Source organism: Pelmatolapia mariae, linkage group LG23 (assembly GCF_036321145.2).
Source record: "Pelmatolapia mariae isolate MD_Pm_ZW linkage group LG23, Pm_UMD_F_2, whole genome shotgun sequence".
Classification (NCBI taxonomy): domain Eukaryota; kingdom Metazoa; phylum Chordata; class Actinopteri; order Cichliformes; family Cichlidae; genus Pelmatolapia; species Pelmatolapia mariae.
In genome coordinates, this window is record NC_086246.1 from 47394159 (window position 1) to 47413011 (window position 18853).

General features: G+C 42.6%; 2 protein-coding genes across 3 annotated transcripts; both read right to left on the bottom strand.

Annotated features, from left to right (window-relative positions):
- Nucleotides 1–1109: 1109 nt before the first annotated feature.
- On the bottom strand, nt 1110–8692 carry safb (scaffold attachment factor B). 2 transcript variants are annotated; one of them, XM_063466242.1, is made up of 21 exons: nt 8409–8692; nt 8016–8112; nt 7565–7629; nt 7265–7480; nt 7119–7178; nt 6990–7029; nt 5757–6183; nt 5328–5371; nt 5133–5242; nt 4883–5032; nt 4459–4547; nt 4187–4236; nt 4012–4097; nt 3753–3895; nt 3501–3606; nt 3120–3316; nt 2849–3017; nt 2379–2452; nt 2234–2292; nt 2077–2131; nt 1110–1989 (listed from the first exon to the last, which is right to left on the bottom strand). In XM_063466242.1, exons 1-21 carry the CDS (start codon nt 8559–8561, stop codon nt 1869–1871), a joined length of 2511 nt encoding a protein of 836 aa, XP_063322312.1. In that variant the 5' UTR covers nt 8562–8692; the 3' UTR covers nt 1110–1868. The 2 variants fall into 2 exon arrangements, with proteins under 2 accessions (XP_063322312.1, XP_063322311.1); XM_063466241.1 differs by having other exon boundaries at nt 3456–3606.
- Nucleotides 8693–9376: 684 nt separating this feature from the next.
- On the bottom strand, nt 9377–18766 carry malt2 (MALT paracaspase 2). Its single transcript, XM_063466908.1, has 17 exons — nt 18637–18766; nt 18032–18186; nt 17693–17859; nt 16211–16341; nt 15908–16052; nt 15639–15826; nt 14411–14507; nt 14154–14204; nt 13767–13856; nt 13474–13677; nt 13134–13311; nt 12978–13052; nt 12720–12847; nt 11026–11175; nt 10775–10932; nt 10486–10623; nt 9377–10057 (listed from the first exon to the last, which is right to left on the bottom strand). Exons 2-17 carry the CDS (start codon nt 18166–18168, stop codon nt 9614–9616), a joined length of 2481 nt encoding a protein of 826 aa, XP_063322978.1. The 5' UTR covers nt 18169–18186; nt 18637–18766; the 3' UTR covers nt 9377–9613.
- Nucleotides 18767–18853: the final 87 nt, after the last annotated feature.

Here is an 18853-nt window from a genome sequence, read left to right on the forward strand (position 1 = left end):
TCACAAATTAGTGTTTAAAAAAAGTGCAGATCTGAAAAGACAACGCAACATATAAATGTTTACTGAACTTACTGCAATGTCTGCAGAGCCTGGCTGGAGTGCAAACATACAGAATGCAACACTAGATCTGACTATACACTTGTGATACACTTTAACAGACCTCTCTGCATTGAATCGTACCTGTTATTAATCTCTGGCTCTCTTCCACAGCATGTCTTTATCCTGTTTTCCTTCTCTCACCCCAACCGGTTGCAGCAGACGGCCACGCCCCTCCCTGAGCCTGGTTCTGCCGGAGGTTTCTTCCTGTTAAAAGGGAGTTTTTCCTTCCCACTGTCACCAAAGTGCTTGCTCATAGGGGGTCATATGATTGTTGGGTTATTCTCTGTATCTATTATTGTACGATCTACTGTGCAATATAAAGCGCCTTGAGGCGACTGTTGTTGTGATTTGGCGCTATTTAAATAAAATTGAATTGAATTGATAGTTTAGGATTTATACCACTATCCATTTAGGTTATATGGATGAATCCAGTTAGTAATAAAACAGCCAAAAACTTGTATTTCCTCGTGTAAAAATAATTAATTTCAACAGTAAAACTGTTCTGTTCTCTTTGGTCACTCAGACCTAGAGACCAGAGTGTCCTCCTAGTTGGTGGTTGCGAAAATGATTGCAAAGTGTACAATGCTGCTCTGCAAACTTCTGATTGCTCAGGTCGACAGGTTTCACCCAACAACAAGTTGGGAAATGCACATTTTAGCCAGGCGTCAGAGTTTGTACTGCTTTGTTTTATGACATAATTTTTCTGATCACGTATCTGTATTAATTTTCCATTCATAAACTTCTTTAATAATAATCAGGCCTCATACCGCTTCATTTCTGAGAGCCACAAGGACCGTTTCATAAACTAGGACAGGACATTTTCACTGCCATGTCCAGTAACTGTTGGTGCAATTTTATTTGCAAAAGCTAAATAAGCGAGTACCACTGATGCCACAATACCTTTAAAAATAATGCGCATGTGCATTATGCAGTTTTATACCCGTGGCCCGAGCTTCTGTGCCACCGAGCGACGCATAAAATGTTTTAAAAACATCCACAAAACTAGAAAGACATTTGAATCACGACCACACATTTAATTCTAGAATTTATCACGTCTAAAAGGAAAACTAGAAAAACAAAAAAGTTACAAGCAAGGAGAATCAAAGTGTGACATTTAATTTTAAAACGCTTTCATCTGCAACAAACTTTCACCGAGCATCTTTTTAAAAATGACGAGAACCTGAAACTCTCAAATTATTTTCAATAAAGTTTCATCAAAAATCAAAACAACAACAAGAAAAAAAAAACTTCTAAGGGACTTGGATACAGAAAGGAGGCTTGTGAGGTTAGGTCCATGAACTCAGGCGTCTAAAGCCTCTTTCAGACATGCGCTCTTCTTCATTAAACTGACAGCAACAACATATCAGCATCCTGATCACTCTTCCTTAAAAGACAAAAAATAAAAAAAATGTGGAAATCTGTCTAGGTCAAACCTAGAAACATCCATGTATTATTGAAGCCAGCAATATTACATATCACATGTCTGAAAAGGGTTTAATAAACATCTGAATTTATTTTACACGCACGCACACTCACGCCAACTTGCGAATGCATAACAGCTGTGATGTAAAAACAAGGTAGGGCTGTATGATAAATACACTATCACTGTATCACAAAAGGATAAACACACTTCCATCAAAAATGGATGGGAATTGTGCCAAAAAAGGAAAACAAATAATCCTGATTTTTAAAAAATGATTTTTTCTTTTCTTTTTTTTTTTACAAAAACAACATAACCACATCATTACACAACCGTCTCCAGACAGGCATCAGTAACGACGACCGAAAGCGCCGCCCTGCAGCCCGCTGCCCTGCATCAGCTGGTTCTGTCTGTTAAGCGCTCCGGAGAGAGACTGAGATGTTCCCGTGTTCATGTAGCCGCCACGGCCTCTGAAATCAAAGACGCACCGACATCAGCCAGGTGTGAAACCAGCGAGGCTAGCTGCAAACAAAAGACTGAATGCAGAAGCTACTCACCCAGCCATTCCTCCCCGTGCCATGTGGCTCTGTCCTGGGATGGCTCCATCCCGACCTGGAATTAAAAAAAAAGAAAAAAAGAAAAAGATCCAAGTTAAGACAGCAGTGCTTTTAGCTATTTTTTGTAGCTATTACCTTAAAGTGCAGGTTGACCTACCTTGCCAGGGTCTGTCTCCATCCATCTTACGGTTAGAATCCCAGTCACGACCGCCCTCCCTAATAAAAGACAGGAAAACAGCATTAGTGGACTATAACAGTTGCTTATTACGCTTGAAAAGAAGCCAGCATAGAGTGATATTCACCTGGGATTCATGCGCTTGTCATAGCCTCCACCCCAGGAGTCTCTTCCGTCTCTGCCGTGTCTTTCTGAGAAGTGCTGCAAAAGGACACAAGACAGCTGAAATTTTCATATTCTCACATCTCACATGCAGACGCTACATATTCTACACACTAAATGTTCACGTTTAGTGGCTTTTGCTGTTGGTTAAAGCTCTGAACCACAACAAAATATCAATACTGTGGGTGTTCACTTTAAAGAGCACTCGTGTTTGATATCCACGCACCAAGCCTGTGAAACTGCAGTGCTCAGCTCAACTGTGTTTTATTTAACTTAAGTGGCTTTGCCAGTGTGCATGTTCCACATCTAGACTTCAACATGCAGAATTTAGGAGTCAGGGTGGTGCCAACAATAAATATTTGTGGGTTTTTTTAACTCACAGTGTTTCTTTTTCTAACAGAATAATATCTGGGGGGGAGGATGCAGGGTTCTTACCTGACCATCTCTGTCAGCACCCATATTACGGGTGTTGTCCCGCCTGTCCATCATCATGTCGTCTTGGTAACGTCCCCTTTCTCTGTGATCAAAATCCTGATAGCGACCGAAGTCTGAGCGGCCGTAACGGTCATCCATGGCCATACGCTTATCAGGCCAGTCATCTTTCCTAAAAAGGAACCACAACAACCACGAGGACCGACCAGTGAGCAGAGCTGTATCCAGCAGATAAACGCAGCATGCATCAGTGTCACACACTATGTCACTGTACCTGCCGTCCATGTCGTAAGGCCTCTTAACGGGGCGCCGCTCCTGTTCATAGCGCAGCTGCTCCTGCTGCCGTCTCAGCTCCTCGCGCTCCCTGAGGATCCTTTCCTGCTCTCGCCGCCTTTCGTACTCAATGCGTAGCCTTTCACGCTCCAGGAACTGACGCTCCATGCGATCTGCGTCGAGGCGCTGCTTCTCAGCCTGCAAATGAAATTATTTGATTACAGTTAATTCATACATTTTTAGAACTAACAGGGATTAAGGTGAAAAGTGTTTATATGGGATGAATGAAAGCAAATGTAGTGATTATGTGCAGAGTGCATCGGATTGAGAGTTGTACCAAAGGACGCATATTTGGAGGCAGAGAGGAGTCATGTGACGGTACCTCCAACCAGTGTCTCTTCCTCATCAAGTGGTTTCGCTCCTCCCTCTCCCGGAAGAGACGGATGCGCTCACGCTCTCGGTCAGGTCGGAATTCCCGATTGCGGTCACTGAATGAAAAAAGCAAAGATCAGCTGCTATTTATTATCCGATCAAAACCTCAGCTAACTGCTAATATATATAAGTGTCTTTATGAATACATTCTGTATTGTTAAGCTCCATGATGGGCTGTTATTTCTGTATTCATGATCCTTACGTGAATCTGCGTCTCTCGACCTCTCTGATCTCCCTCTCCCTCTGCCTTTGCCTCTCCCTCTCCCTTTGCTCCTTAATCTGATCAAATGACAAGATGTCTTTCCTCTCCTTACTCGAAGAAGTTCGGTCCCGACTCTTGGTGCTCTGAAGAAAGAGCAGAAGAGTGTGAAGACGGGCATGATCTAACCACTTCATGCATCAACAAAACAACACTGATTAAGAGGGCGATGGCAGTTACAGGGTCATTAATCATTACTTACCCTCTCCTTGCTTTTGCTTTTGGTTTTGACACTGATAACAGGCTCTCCCTTGGACTTGTCCATAACTACAGTCCTCTCATTTCGTCCTGTCAAACAATCACAATTATTAATGTCGAGTATGTAATAAAGTTTTTTTTTAATCATGTCCAGGTGGAAATTCTAACATATCTCACACCTTTGCCATCTTTTCCTTCTCCCTCAGACTTCTCATCCTTTCCATCAGACCTGCAGAAACATCCATATTGTCAGAAATCATTGAACAGTTAAGCTGATCCTTATCTTGGTTTATACAAAGGGCTAAATATCTGACAAACTACCCAGACACACGGCATGCTAAAAATATAAATACACCTATGATATTTAAAAGCTCACTGGGCCAAACTTTCCCAGCAGAAGAGGCACTTTTAGCAATATTACTCAAACAAGTCAACGGTCTGGCAGTCTTACTTGGAGTCAGTGGAGTGTCTCCTGTCACTGCTAGACCTCTTGGGGTCGTTCTTGTCAGCTGGCTTCTTCCCTGCGGGTTCATTTTTAGCCTGCAATGTTTAAACGGGAACATGTTTATTCACAAGACCAAGCTCAACATCAGTGTGTTTAAAGAAACAAATATCTCTGCCTTCTCTACAGCTTTCTAATTACTTCAGATCATTTCTAATCTTTGCCATTTCTAACCATTTTATTTACTGCATGTTTTTTTATTTAGAGCTAACACTTTAGTCTGATTACATCCATCAGTTTAACAAAGTTTTAGGCATTGCAATACAACTAAACAGAAAATAGACTGCTGCGTCCAAATGATCAGACTGTCAGATGAAATGTTAGTTACTGTAGAATAAATACTAAAATCAGCCGTCCTTCTCCCCACACTCACCCGCTCCACAGAGATCATCCTGCCATGCAACTCAGTCCTGTGAAGGTGGCTGATACACTTGGTTGCTTCCTCTGTGGATGACATGGTGACAAACCCGTAGCAGCGAGCCCCGGGACTCTTGGCATTGGTCACCACCTTAGCTCCGACAACCTGCAGGACATTTATAAAGCCCATAAATATTTCCTGTTGCGTCCATGCAAAAAGTAACTGTCTGGCGACACTGGTGAGAGACTGTTTTCAATCGACTAACCTTGCCATATTTGCTGAAAAGCGTCTTCAGATCAGTCGCTCTGGTAGTGGAAGAGAGGCCACTGACCCACAGATTCCTGCTGCTGCTTGCTGCGGCCCCAGCTCCAGCACCTACACATGTGCACCATAAAATTAATGAGCGGACAGCTACTGAAAACAAGACCACCAAGACAAAGAAGCCATTTGATTTACTCACCCTTTTCATCCTTCGACTCGGTCTTGCCATCTTTCTCCTCAGAGCTAGAGAAGAAGGGGAAAAAAGCCATCAACCTACAACGGTGAGGATGTTGGCGAGGACATCCACGATCTTCTGGCACACATGTTTGCATTTCTGTTATATAGCATTTCTCATTGCCTACAGCGATCAACCCAACAAGTACCATAGTGCAGTGATGTATTGGCGAATAAATGGAGTTATATCCTCTGGCAATCCGAATAGTTAGGTTTTTAATGGATAATAAAGTGGGACAGGTGAATGCAAGGAATGAAAAATGGGGGAAACAAAACAAAACAAATGTACAAAACGTTTTTACCTCCAAAAGAGCATCCAAATTTTGCTAGCACAAAGGGGCCAAAGCAACAGAGATAACCATTTTTGGTTTCTAGTATACAGAAAGCAACAAACCTCTTTTTCTGATCATCGCCCTCTACAGAAGAGGACTCTTTCAGTGTCGAGGCTGAATCCGCAGCAGCTTTCTCTTCTGTCTTCTCATCCTCCTCAACCTTCTTAGCCCCCGTTTCTGAATCAACAGTATCACCCTCGCCGCCCTGTTTGCTTACACTAACAGCCTGCGACATTTTGTTTTCACCGTCAAGTGTCTCTTCTGGGGCGTTCTGTTCCTCCCCAACCTCTTTGGGATCAGTCCCCACAACATCCCCGCTGCCCTCCGCATCTCCAGCGGCAGTCACGTTGGACTGGGCACCTGTGTCGGACACACTTTCTTCCCCTCCGGCGGTGGCTCCTTGGTCTTCTTCAGGGCTCGTCTCGTGGCTCTGGTGTTGATCTTCGTTATGCGGCTCAGATAAACAAGACCCGGCTACTTTGTCATTTTCTACGGATTTAACAGGAATAGAATGGCACATAGTTTAATCACTTCTGAAACACATCAATGGTTAACGAGGAACTGGCAAGGCCTGGATTAGGAACGTCATGACCACTGGCCTGTGCTCTTAGAACTATGTATTAAAACGATGACCCTAAAGAGAGACTGGAAAAGGGCCCAAAGGCTGTCGGGACAACCAAGCAACTAAAGGGGCTAAAACTCATTTCTCAAGCTCAACCACTTCACTCTTTTCACCTGATCCAAGACAGACAAAGAGTAGAGTGCTGAAGAGAGCCACAACATCAGCAGTACACCGGAGGCTCGCTGAACTCCATCTTCTCTCAGCCTTTGAGACTTTTCCAGCGTCCATTGGTAGTGAGCAGACCTTCAGCTCAAGTCCAGCAGTTTCTTATCCAGCTGATTTATGATTCACCGTGTTTAAAAAGTCGTAAGAGTTGACAAATCTTGATGCATCTTCTTTGCCTTGACCTTCACGTGGCAACCTAGAAACACTACAATCACCTGCACAGCTTAAACCTCCCTCACCTTGAAACTGAATTGCTGGCAGTGTGAATCAACTTGTTAACCACAGTCACGTGAGCGTGTGAGAAGATATATGGTAACTTGACCGATATTTACAAATGAACAAAGAAAAGATCATATGTGGCTAAACAAATTTCAACACCAAGTCAGCAATTCCCTTTGGGCTTCCAGTCTCTCTTGTTGGTTGAAACTAAACAAAGTGTTTGCATTTTCAAGCTTAACACTGCACATCTACACCTCAACCTTATGATGAGCCAACTTTTTTACAGTACCTGTTTCTTCTTTTGTGTCGTCAGCCTCTGGATCCTGAGCCTTTAACACAGAAAATTATGTCTCGTTCAAAACGCTATCGTGTTTTAACAGGCTCTGCAGGTGTAAGAAATACTTGTCAGTAAACCTACCACACTGGCTGCTGAAAATGTTGCATCTTCATCCTTATCCAGCATCTCAAATTCATCCATCTGTTAAAATATATTCAAACAAACTAACATTAAAACAGAGTTACAAGTAAAGATTTAGCAGACAGGTTTCTAGTATTATCTCACACCTCTGGACCTCTCGTGTCTTCTTCTGACTCGAGTGCCCTATAGTCATTTTCTTCATTCATCCCCGAGTCTTCCTCTCTGTAAAAGTTCTCGCTTCCATACTCGTCATCTTCAGCCGGTATTCCGTTGTCATTGTCAGTCTCATCCAGAATGTTCATGTCAAGGATGTCCATGTCCTGCATGTTCTCATGTTCATGCTCATCCTCCTGATTATCCTCCTGATGAGACAAAGAAGTTTTTAATACATCAGCCGTAGCATCCAAACTGGAGGAAAAGCAATATAATCCTATCAATAAACTTACATGGCCATCGCGGGAATCCTCCTCCATAGTGCCATCCTCCGGTTCATCGTTCTCCTGCTTGGTATCTAAAGAAAATACACTTTAGTTTAGTCTTCAAAATCTCTCCCACGCATATTCTGTTATCCTTGCTCTTGCTATACTCTTCTTTTAAACCCAAAACACGGCCTAAAAGTTTTATTGACAGTATTAAAACTCGTTGTCCATAAAGATGTGGGAATTATAAAGGCAAGGAAGTTTGCATCATTTGACTAACAACGAAATGTGCACAGTAATGTGAAGTGAACAGAAAGCGACATATAATGAAATACCGTAATTGTTCACGAATGCTGCACAAGCACGAAATACAACGACATGACATATTACGTGTCACCTGCCTTGCAGAAGCCTCTCGGGCACAGAAACAAACGGAAAACGTTGACATGCTGTTTTAAGAGCTTGCTGCAAATCTTACCTCTGGCAGCGCGTTTAGGTGTAACGTTAGCCTTTTTGGTGGTCAACTCCGGAGCGACGATAATCTCGTCGGGATTCCCACCCTCCTCCTCGATTGCCTGTTTGTCAAGAGTACGGCAAAAACGCTTTACAGATTGTACATTTAAGCAACAGTTGAAATAAAAACATGTCAAATAGGTGAATGCACGCAAATTAGCGGCATTAGCGAGTTATTTGGTACAAGTGTATGCTAGCACTTAGCATACATTTAGGGTCAACGGCCTCGTAGCGTAGTACGCTCGAAATTTTGCGGCTGTGTGAGCGTCAAACTAAACTTCTATAATGCAGGCCTTTCTGTGCATTTTAAGCATTGTTATTCAGCGACTGGCTGTTTAAGGGACTGTAAAATTCAGACCTTTTTAAGACGCTCTGATAGCACGCTCTTCACGCCCGTCGTGTCCAGGTTTCGTTTCTTCAGCTCGGCCTTCAGGTCTATGACCCGCAGCTCCGACAGTTTGCGCACTTCTGCACCCTCCGGCACCTCCACATCTGCTGATGGGTCAGCCATCGCAAGACACGGGAAAATATCTCTTCAGCTTGCAACAGTAATAATAATATTCCTTCAAAGAGCCGTGTTTACTGGCGCCGCACAACGAATGGAAGCAGCGGGATTACTAAATTACTGCAAAATGGCTGCAAGCAAAGGTGGTGACGACACAGCGCAGGCGCAGTGCAGCGATAGTGCGGAGACTGGCACCAACCAGCGACAAGGATCTGATGGCCGGGAGAGCGCAGAGTATAGTAAAGTAAACAGCTGCTGTTATTTATGCAAGCTTTAAAACACGATACAAGCACACAGACAGCATGCTGTCAAGGAACTACTTTAGTTAGGAGTTCTTCTTTTCTGCTCCCATCATCTTCATCCTTCTTACCCTACCTCTAACATCCTCCTCTGCTACACCAACCGTATCCACTCGCTCCACCCACTCCACCTTACCTGCACTCTTTTTCACGTCTTGTGCACTGTCCGCTGCTTTGGATGGTTGACCCCAAGTATTAAAATTCTTCCTCCTTCACTGTTACACCTGTCTCCCTCTCATTCACACACTGCTGACTTTTATTCCTTTTCTCTCCAGTGCATATCTGCACCTCTCCAGGCCATCTTCCACCTTCTTCCTATTCTTCACTACACATCACAGTGTCATCTTTGAACGTCATAGTCCACCTCTGCAAACAAGAAGGATCTCAGATGTAATCCCACCCCCACCTTAAACCCATGTCCCTCCAGCTGCACCTGACCACTGTCTTACTGTCCTCATACATGTTTTTATAAGGCATGTTACAAAAAGGTTAAAGGTATAAAGTTTATGCTTTATTCTCCTGTTTTGAAGGCAGTCTTTGGATTGCATAACATTGTTACAAATCCATAAAAAAACCATTACACAACTTAATGCATAGTTAATACAAAGATCACAGCTTAAACGGCCCCCATACAGTCCGGGCCGAATTGAAAGAAATGCCATAATAACAGGACTTGTCTGTCAAGCTTTCCATTCATGAGTCACACATTCATGATTTTGTACTGCCGATTTATTAGTGGGTAAAGGCTGAATCTCAGTCTCAGTAAGAATGAAAATTATACATGTCACTGAACTTGTAGTTTGAGTCATTTACTTTACTGTGGGGCAAACTTTTGCTGGCAACAAGAGGTCGAGGGTTATCTAGTATTTCAGGACTGTCAGTCTCCTCTGGCACATTGGCACTCCTGGGTGATGTCAGGGAGCCACCGGTGAAAGACACACTGGCACTTTGTGCATGATGTGACCATGTGTTTGAGGCTGTACCAGTCAGGGACAAGTCTTCACCAAAGGAGGAGCATCCGGGAACGTTAAAAGAGTCGAGGCTGAAGGACGAGGAGGCAGAGCTGACGCGAGCTGCTCGGGGTTCGTGGAGATTGAGTTTGGAGACCAGTGGTTTGCCGACTGTTACTTGCTGCCTTTCTTGTACTTCCTCATCCATGTTGGAGTAGGTGTAATGAAGGCATATTGTGAATGTGAGCTCCCTCTATAAAGACAGTAAAGAGCACAATTTATTTTGGGGTTTTTTTTAGCAGTTATGAAAAAGTATTGGCTTCAGTCTTCAATGCATATGATTAAACTGCCTTAAGATGGCATATATAATTTTTTTTAAATTTCTTTAAGGCAGTGATTCCCAAAGTGTGGGTCGAGGCCCCCTGGGGGCCACAGCAAAACAAAAATTCTGTTTAAAATGATTTATTCACTCACATATTTATATAAATGTATTTATTTCTATAAAAACTACATTAAAACTGGTAATAAGAGGAGGTTACTTTGTGACATTACTCATTACTTTGACCCTTTGATGGGATTTCCTGTTTTTTAAGTGAGCTGCAGCAGGCTTGACATTGGAAACGGCTGCTCTGAGGTCATAAATAGAAGAACTTATTGTAAAAATAGGGAAAAATGACAGACCTTGAGTCTCTGCAGGCTGCGGATGCGCGTGTAGAGACTGTGGGCTTCTGGTGAAGGAAGCTCCTCTTTTATCAACAATAAACAGCCAGCTTCCAGTAGAGACTCCTGATTGCTCTTCTTCAAATCAATGTCCACATCCTGCAAGAGTGATCCGAAAACTGTGTAAAGCTCAGTGCATTTTCAATTAGATGCTTGTGCTTTAAGGAGCTGCAGCAGCAAATTTCCTTTTTCTCTTGTGAATCTTGAATCATAAGCTTTTTAAATCTAAGTGGAATAATGTGTCACACACCTCAGGGAAATCGGTAAGCTGAGCCGAGCAGGAGACTATTTCATCGGGTTTGTCAAGTATCCGAGTGTAGATGACCATTACGTTGGAGAATTCTGCAGCAAATCCAAGCTGAACCTTCACTCCACAGTCAAACTGGAGGTAACGGCTTTCAGGGAGAACTGTGAAATAAATAAATAAATAAATAAATACGAGTAGAAATGTCTTTATGCCTTTTGAAATATTTCATCATTTCAGTTAATACTTTTTTTTACCATGTGCAATAGCCCACTGCAGGTTTCGAGCTGAAGAGGATGCAGAACACTCAGAAACCTGTATCCTGTCAGTGAGGGAGCGTCTTTCAGAGAGATTACTGCGGAGCTCCAGCGCCTGCCGCCCTCGTGTGATTACACAGCGACCCATGTCTGAGAAGAAAAACCAAGCTTTAATACTGGGAGCACAGATGTGACGTGTCTATTTTTCTGTTACAGGACATTATTTTTGTTTAAAACACTTTAATAATAGGACTAATATGCATTTTAAAAAGTGTCATAGATGATCTTAGAGCTTTAAATAACTGGATTAAATCAATTTAATAGTTTTTCTTGCAGGCTGTGCCACTAGATCTTACATCTGTCATAAGACTAAACAGGCCATAAAATCAACAAATAATTGTAAAGATATTTAAAATAGAAATGATGCACTCAGTTTGCAGTTATAGTTTGCACCATTAAGTGTGGGTTACCCCAAAGAGTTCTCAGTTTTTTCATGCTACAGCATGTATAAGTGGGATATGACCAGACCTGCAACATCCTCCTTGTTAAACAGCATTTAGTGGGCTTTCAGGTTTCTCTTCATATCCACGTAAGCATATTGCTACACCTTGACTCAATCCATCTAAGTCTGGTAAATGTTGCCAATGAGTCAACACACATGATAAGTACTTACATGAAAAATCAGTGAGTACCTCCCCACTGACCCCCTTGGAATCAGCTTTTCTTCCTCCAATAACTTTGATAGATTACATGAAGCCATGAAAAAAATTACCTTCATTCTATGAGCCATTTCCGAGTTACATGCATTTTAAAAACAAAAGAGTGGCTTTAATAACGGCGTTCACAGTTCACACACATTACAAAGCTTCACCAAGGGTTCGAGCATCATGCCAAAAACGAAAGGAATAAGTTTGTTGTTGATGCTCACAAAGTAGGAGATGGATATGCAAATTTATCCCAGCATTTCAGTAAGTGTCAGGAATAATCATTTCTCACTACTCACACGAATTTGCAGAATTCCTGCAAAATGAAGGATGTTGAACTGTTTTCACAGTTGAAATAACTTGAAAAGAAAAGCGAATGGACTTCTGTAAGTTTTGTGAAGACATTTCACGGCGCATCCAAGAGACATATTCACTTCTAAAACCGTCGGAGTCGGAGGTGTTGAAACCCTGTTGGGGGTTATCCCTTAAAAGGGTCGTTGACCTACTATTAATCGTGCTTTATCACATTAGCCAAGACATGTGTCAGTGACACCTTGCCTCATCCTATCATGTGACCTATTATAGTAAACTGACGCAATATTTTGGGGGGGCTTGCAAAGGATCTCAAGACTGCACTGTAGGTGGCCAACTGCTGGTGTCATAACCCAGCCACTCTGTTCAATGATTGTTATTCACAGTGGACACAGATGGCCTCTTTTACTCCTCTTTCAAATCTTCTGTCTTTGAGTTCCAAAATGTGAACATTGGCATCCTCGAAAGAGTGACCTTCATCCTTTAGGTGCAGGTGTGCAGCTGAGTCTTGTCCTAAGGACTTAAGAAAATCTCCGAGAGCAGTGCGGCACTGCCAGAGCAGTCTACTCTGAACATGAAATCAGCCAAACTGAAATCAGATGTTTTTTTAATTTTTTTAGTTGAGGAATATTGCGATCCGACCTTTGATTATATCGTACAGATTGTTGAGTGCTCTACCTTCAGCCACTCTGTCGAGCATAACGGTGACCTTCTCGTCTTCACAAACTCGCCGTTTGAGGAAGCTTATGAAGATGCCATTTGACACGTCTTCCCTCTTCACCTCATACGCTTCAGCATCTACGCATCTAAAAGACAGCAACTTTCACATGAGTTTCACCTTGTAGCCTGAAGTAGAAATACACAATAAGTGCTAGAAAACAACACCCGATACTGAAGAAATTCAAAACTGAACCGCATTTAGGACGGGGAACTTACGTGGCATAACCAAACACTATATTTGCTGTGACCTTCAGCAGTCCAGGCTGCACGATGACATCATCGTGTGGGTTTCTGAAAAAGAAAACGCACGAACAGATTCAGAAGGTCTGCTCTGATTATAATTTCATTAAATTAAAAAAAAAATACCCATACCTTTTGCGACACATGTCCAGCAGGAATACATTAAGACCAGTCTTTTTCTCCTGCATCTTTGTGAGTATATTCTGTACACACAAGCAGTGATCTGATGTGTAGGAGACCGGCGCGTCAATGGGAACCATGAAGCTGTTTCCATAGTTCTCATAGCCATGACCAGCAAAATATAGCAAACCTTCAGAAGTAAAGAAAAACAGATGCAATTATTTATCCTATTTGTAGTCTTCTTTTGTTTTTTAAATTAAAAGCAGATTTTACAGACACAGTGCTGCATTTATTTTATCAGTAAAGAGCCGTACAGTCGCTCAAAGTGGACAGACGTATGCAGCAGACGTACCGTAGACTCCTTTGTCAAGCAGCAACAGGAACTCAGTAACAGCGCTGTGCATCTCCTGCCAGTTAAGGTCGAGCAAGGAAACCACCTTGAAGTCCAACTGTCGAAGAAGGTTGGTCAACTCGTGGACGTCAGAAATGGGAGCACACAGCTGCGTGTGGTAAATGTAGTTCATGTTACCAATCAGAAGAGCGACTTTGTCTGTGGCTGTGGACAGGAAGAGAATGAGCAGTGAAACACCCACAAATCGACAAAAGTAAGACTCGGTATTTGTCTGTTTGCTTGCATAAATTCACCATAAACGTCCTTGGCAGATGGGGGCGAACTGGCTATCTGTTGAAGCGGATGTATTCCTGCTCCGTAGGTTTTGTGGACTTCCTGTGACTCTGAAAACACCAAAAGAAAAGAACATGCTGTGTTATCTGATAACCAACAGTTTGTTTAACATCTCGTTTTCACTTCTGTAAAGCATGGTAACCAGACTTAGTGTGTACTTCACATTAACCCAATTAACCACAGCTATCAGTAGCTGTTTTTAGGTTATATACACATGCACACTATCTATAAATACCACTTTTTAATTACCTGTTATATTTAAAAAGAGGAATCAAAGTCAGACAGGACATAGGAATTACAATACTGCGGTAGTTCCTGTAAATATTCTACCAGAAATTAAAGAGTACCTAGACCGCGGTCAACCTCTACCCAGGAGGCGTCAGTGACAGAACTGGGGCCTGCATGAAAGTCGAAAACAAGAACAGTTACCACAACACGGTACTGCGATTTTGTAACTATACAAATGTGAAGTGTCAGACTTATTGTAATGTGCTTTTACTTATTTACTTCATGTAAATATATAAACATTTTAACATTAAGAGCTTACTAAATTTTCTCATTTATGTTTACATTCCTAATGTAGAAAATACAAACAATGGCTCACCGATGGTGACTGTTGCCATGCTGCTCCACACCTCATGATACAAATTGAACACCTTGCACGTGTACTCTCCTCTGTGTGCTGTGGTCACACATGGGATCTGCACAGATACAAAACATACGCCACATAGAGCATCAAGCTGACATCAAGCTACAACCTCCAGAGACGGAAAATGAATGTGGCAGTGCTTAAACTTTTAACTGCCAAGTGAGTATGTGCACAAAAGTGACTCCCGGTACATGGAGTGATTTGGATCCTTACTGATAGTCACATCCCTCGTGGGGGACCAAAAAGCCATCACGTGACAGCCAAAATGTAAATATTTAGGTTTTAAAATGCAGAAACCAGTAAATGATGCTCACGTGCCTATCTCCCTGCTATCTAACCGATATAACAATCAGCTGCATTTTAATGTGAAAGTTTTTAAAAAATTAAGGTGTTGCAGACATGTGACATTTTGTTACAAATGTTAAATGGACTGATTCTTATATTTATACTTTACTTGAGTAGAAGACGTCTTTTTTTCCTACGCATATGTGCTTTCTATCCAACACTCACCGAGGAATGCATCTCAGGGTTCAGTATCTTGCCCAAAGAAACTATGGCATGCAGACTGGAGCAGACAGAGATTGAACTAACAACGTTCCGATTAGTAGATAAACTAGAATACTTGCTCTATCTCCTGAGCCACCCAATTTAGGATCATGTGAACGAGGTTCCAGTCACAGAGGTCACACAGTCGCCACCCATCCAGTAAGCACTGATGGAGGTTGATATCAGTTGCTCGGGAAATTATTACTAAAGCCCAAGTCACACAGACCAGTCAGTGAACCCCCAGGAACCACTTGCCACTAGGGAAAAATGTATTTTCCTTATCTGGTTGATAAAAATTGCTTGGATGGACATGACAGATGTGTCTACAAGCATTGCGCAGTTAATCTGTGATGTTGAGTCATAACTTCTGCTTTTAGGTGAATACAGTACTCTCTCTGCAACAAATTTCATTCCCCACACAGCTCCAGGACCCATCGCCAAATAGTTGTTTTCCATCCCAACTATGGCCACATGCACAAAAATACCTATCTTTCCATCGCAAATGGTGAATATATCATATCCAGTGCGCATGACGTCACATGTAAATCCACCGTGCTCTTTAAGTGAATATAATTCAGTGGTTTTCATATCCAATAGAGAAGCAGCTCTGTGCAGCATAGCTGTGCTGCTTACTTACCCTGAGTGAGCTCGTCTTTTGTTGTGGCATGGGCACTTTGTTGTGGTACCACTCATACTGTGCAGGTGGGTTTCCCTCTGCAGCGCACTCCAGGACTAGAGTGTCCCCCTCAGAGGCTGCCTGGGACTGCGGGTGCTGGATGATATGCAACCCGCTCACTGAACCTGGAAACAGACTGCTGCTGCAGCCTGAGAAAATTCACCAAAACATTACATCACATGCTGAAAGATAAATTAAAACAACGTCAGAGAAGCAGAAGGAAGAAGAACCTGCAGAGCAGATCAAGCGAACTTGAGCCCACTTGGAGAAAACAAATTTCTCTCCATGGCTTATCCTGCAGATATAGTGACCCTGGTGGGCGGGACTTAAAGGGCAAAAAACCAGTTCTGAGGAATTTCCTGATTCCCCCAAAATCTATAAGACAAAAGAAAAAAAATCAATATGCATGAGAGTTCATAGCTGAAACTGTATTAAGATATTAAGATGGCAAGCTATCTCATTGCCTCTGCAGGTTTATGCAGGAATCTTTTTCCTTCTTTTTATAATCCATTAATCACAAAAATTTCAGTGACCTCCTGTTTGCCTTTGAACCACTGGTAGCCGAGTCCGGGGGGACCAGAGGCCCTGCAGGTCAATACCACATTGCTCCCAGGTGCGGCTTCCTGGGACTGCGGCTGCACTGTGATCTGAATCTGCTCTGCCACTACCACACAAACACACAACATGAGCAATCACATCACAGGAGAGAAGAAACAAAGAAAGGGCCTTACTAAATATTACTGCTAGAGACTAAACTGGGAAAAAAACTGCTCCACGCTCACTGACCCCTAAGTTAGGTACACGTGTTCAGCTGCTTGTTACTTTTTAGGCCTCTTAGTAGTAATTACCCTTAGTATCAGTTTAAACATCAAGGCCTAGTATTGTTACTGACCATGTCTATCTTTTAATGACCCCAGTGTATCAGATTTATGACACGTGCAAAACGACCAATACTGCTGTGCATATGTGAGTAAATCAGACTCATTGTAAATCAGTGGGCTCGTGCTTGCTGTTTACAATCTGCATACTACCTGCATACGGACACACCCCCATTTCTTTATATAAGGGAAACAGATTACCTGAAGATGAAGTGGAAAGAGTTGTGATGTTGTAAGAGAGAAGCATACATCGCCGAGGCAAAAAAGAAGGAAAAAATGCGACTGGGGAAACTTAAATAATGGTGTCTGAAGTGTGAGGAGGAAGCCAGAAAAGGGGCAGCTTTCCAAAGAGGAGTGATTACTCCAATTACTGGCTGAAATAACGAGGGTGCCGAATTACATTTCCCCTGCGATGCTCACTAAAAGTTAAACTTGATATGAGAAGACTAACAGGGTATAAGAAAAATAAGAAAACAGGTAGAGGAAATGGAGCATGTGATCTATCAGCCGCAGATGATAAACTTACTCTATGAAACTGGACTGTAAGTGACGAATCCAGTATAGCCAGAAGTCATGTTTAATTAAAGATAGGATGAGATAAGAGATACTGGAATGTATCTTTTACATTTAAATGTGTTTAAATGTAAAGGTTAAAGCCTATACTTTACCATTAAGCATTCTGTTTTCTTTACAAGTAATTTTATTTTTAAATGTTGATGTATTTTGGGGAATTTTGTGGCTTATGGGGTTCTGGAAAACTGTCTGTAATTATCAGGGTTAGGGTTAGCCTTATTATTCGTAATAGTAGTATTTCAGTATTCATTTACGCACAGATTTGTGTGTATGCCCTGTTAGTAAATGAGGGTCAGTGGGTTTACTGTAGTCAAATGGCCTCCACAGTCACATGATTGAGATGACAGTCACAGTCATTAGAATTAAGGTAGTTCTGAAGGCAAAAGGAAGTACTAGTGAGGTGTACCTAATAAAGCGGCATGTGAATGTGTGTTTTACAGTTACACGGTCTAAACAGGACTATGTCTTCCTCCTGTTTATAAGGAAACAGTAGGTAACAGTAGCAGTAAGAAAACAGACTTACATACATTTGCATATATAACAGCCCAGTGACTTCTCCTTTACCTGCAGTGGTGAGGAACTGCACAGCTTCCTGGTGCTCCATCTTCCTCAGGCAGTGGAGCAGGAAGTCCAGGGAGCAGGAACGCTCAGCCAGTAATGCCAGCAGGGTGCGTGCCGGGCTGCCTGCAGCAGTCAGCACCTGGAGAGAACAGCTGGTCAGCTCCCGCTCACTGCAGGAGACAGGGCAGTGTGTGATGTTAGCAGATGGTGGCATAGTCAGTCTTGAGGGGGATCCATAACCCCCATAACCACACACCATACAGTAAAGACACGGCTTAAGTTTTAGAAACTGTGAATAAAGCGTAAAGCTACCACCTTCACGTGATGCCTTCAAGGTCTCACCTGCAGCGGAATTTCGGCTGCTCGGACACCGCGTTAGCTAGCTGCCTCCATCCACAGGTGGAGTTGTCCAACATCTTTGCCAGCTTAATTAGGATTTCGTCGCTCAGAGTACCGATGCTCCTTTTCCACTCCTCCATCTTCGTAATTCTTCACTACTAACAAAGCAGGACATCGAATTTAAACTTTAGGAGCTAAAATCGCCGAGTGACTGCGCAGTCGCGGTTTCTCTAACGCTTCTACCTCGAGGTGTGACTGACAGCGGTGATCTACAACATTGCTTTGATTGTTGAATGAATGCACTACTTATTCGCCTACGGAGCCGAAACGCCACTAACCTACGGGTTGTAAACATAGCCTCGGGTTTTCCCGTATCTTACTTTATGAAAATCCGCCTCTAACTGCACACGCCCGCGGATCATAGCACCGCTGTGAAGCAAGGTGAAAACTTAACAACGAAACCCCCCGAAATTGAACTGAGTTGAACTCATACCAAACTATCAAGACGTCCATTAATAGCTGCGCCAAGTGCCGCTTCCGCTATTTAGCGCTACTAAAACCTTAGTTTTGGGGTTTTTTTTAAGCCGTTAAATAAGCACTGGACTTACCAGATTTACAACAAGCCGGTGTTCAAATCTCAGATACATAGAAAGAGGAACAGAATTACTTTTACATTAACGAGATAGATGATGCATCCTGATACAATCACTCTTCCAATCTTGCATGATTTGTTCCCCAGATGAGTCGCTTCTCATTTCGGTTCCTCGTTTCTGCAACCCCTGCTGCGCGCAATCATTTGCATGAAGCGTTTTTTATGGCAACACC

What these genes read in the sequence shown, in the direction of transcription:
- safb (XM_063466241.1), bottom strand. Translation starts at nt 8,561, where the DNA reads ATGGCTGACCCATCAGCAGATGTGGAGGTGCCGGAGGGTGCAGAAGTG. An exon ending in AGACACTCCACTGACTCCAA is followed by an intron (nt 4,237 to 4,458) that starts GTAAGACTGCCA and finishes ATGTTTCTGCAG; the next exon opens with GTCTGATGGAAAGGATGAGA. An exon ending in GACAAGCGCATGAATCCCAG is followed by an intron (nt 2,293 to 2,378) that starts GTGAATATCACT and finishes GTCTTTTATTAG; the next exon opens with GGAGGGCGGTCGTGACTGGG.
- malt2 (XM_063466908.1), bottom strand. Translation starts at nt 18,168, where the DNA reads ATGGAGGAGTGGAAAAGGAGCATCGGTACTCTGAGCGACGAAATCCTA. An exon ending in CTGGACATGTGTCGCAAAAG is followed by an intron (nt 13,053 to 13,133) that starts GTATGGGTATTT and finishes TTTCTTTTTCAG; the next exon opens with AAACCCACACGATGATGTCA. An exon ending in AGCTTACCGATTTCCCTGAG is followed by an intron (nt 10,624 to 10,774) that starts GTGTGTGACACA and finishes TCACTCTTGCAG; the next exon opens with GATGTGGACATTGATTTGAA.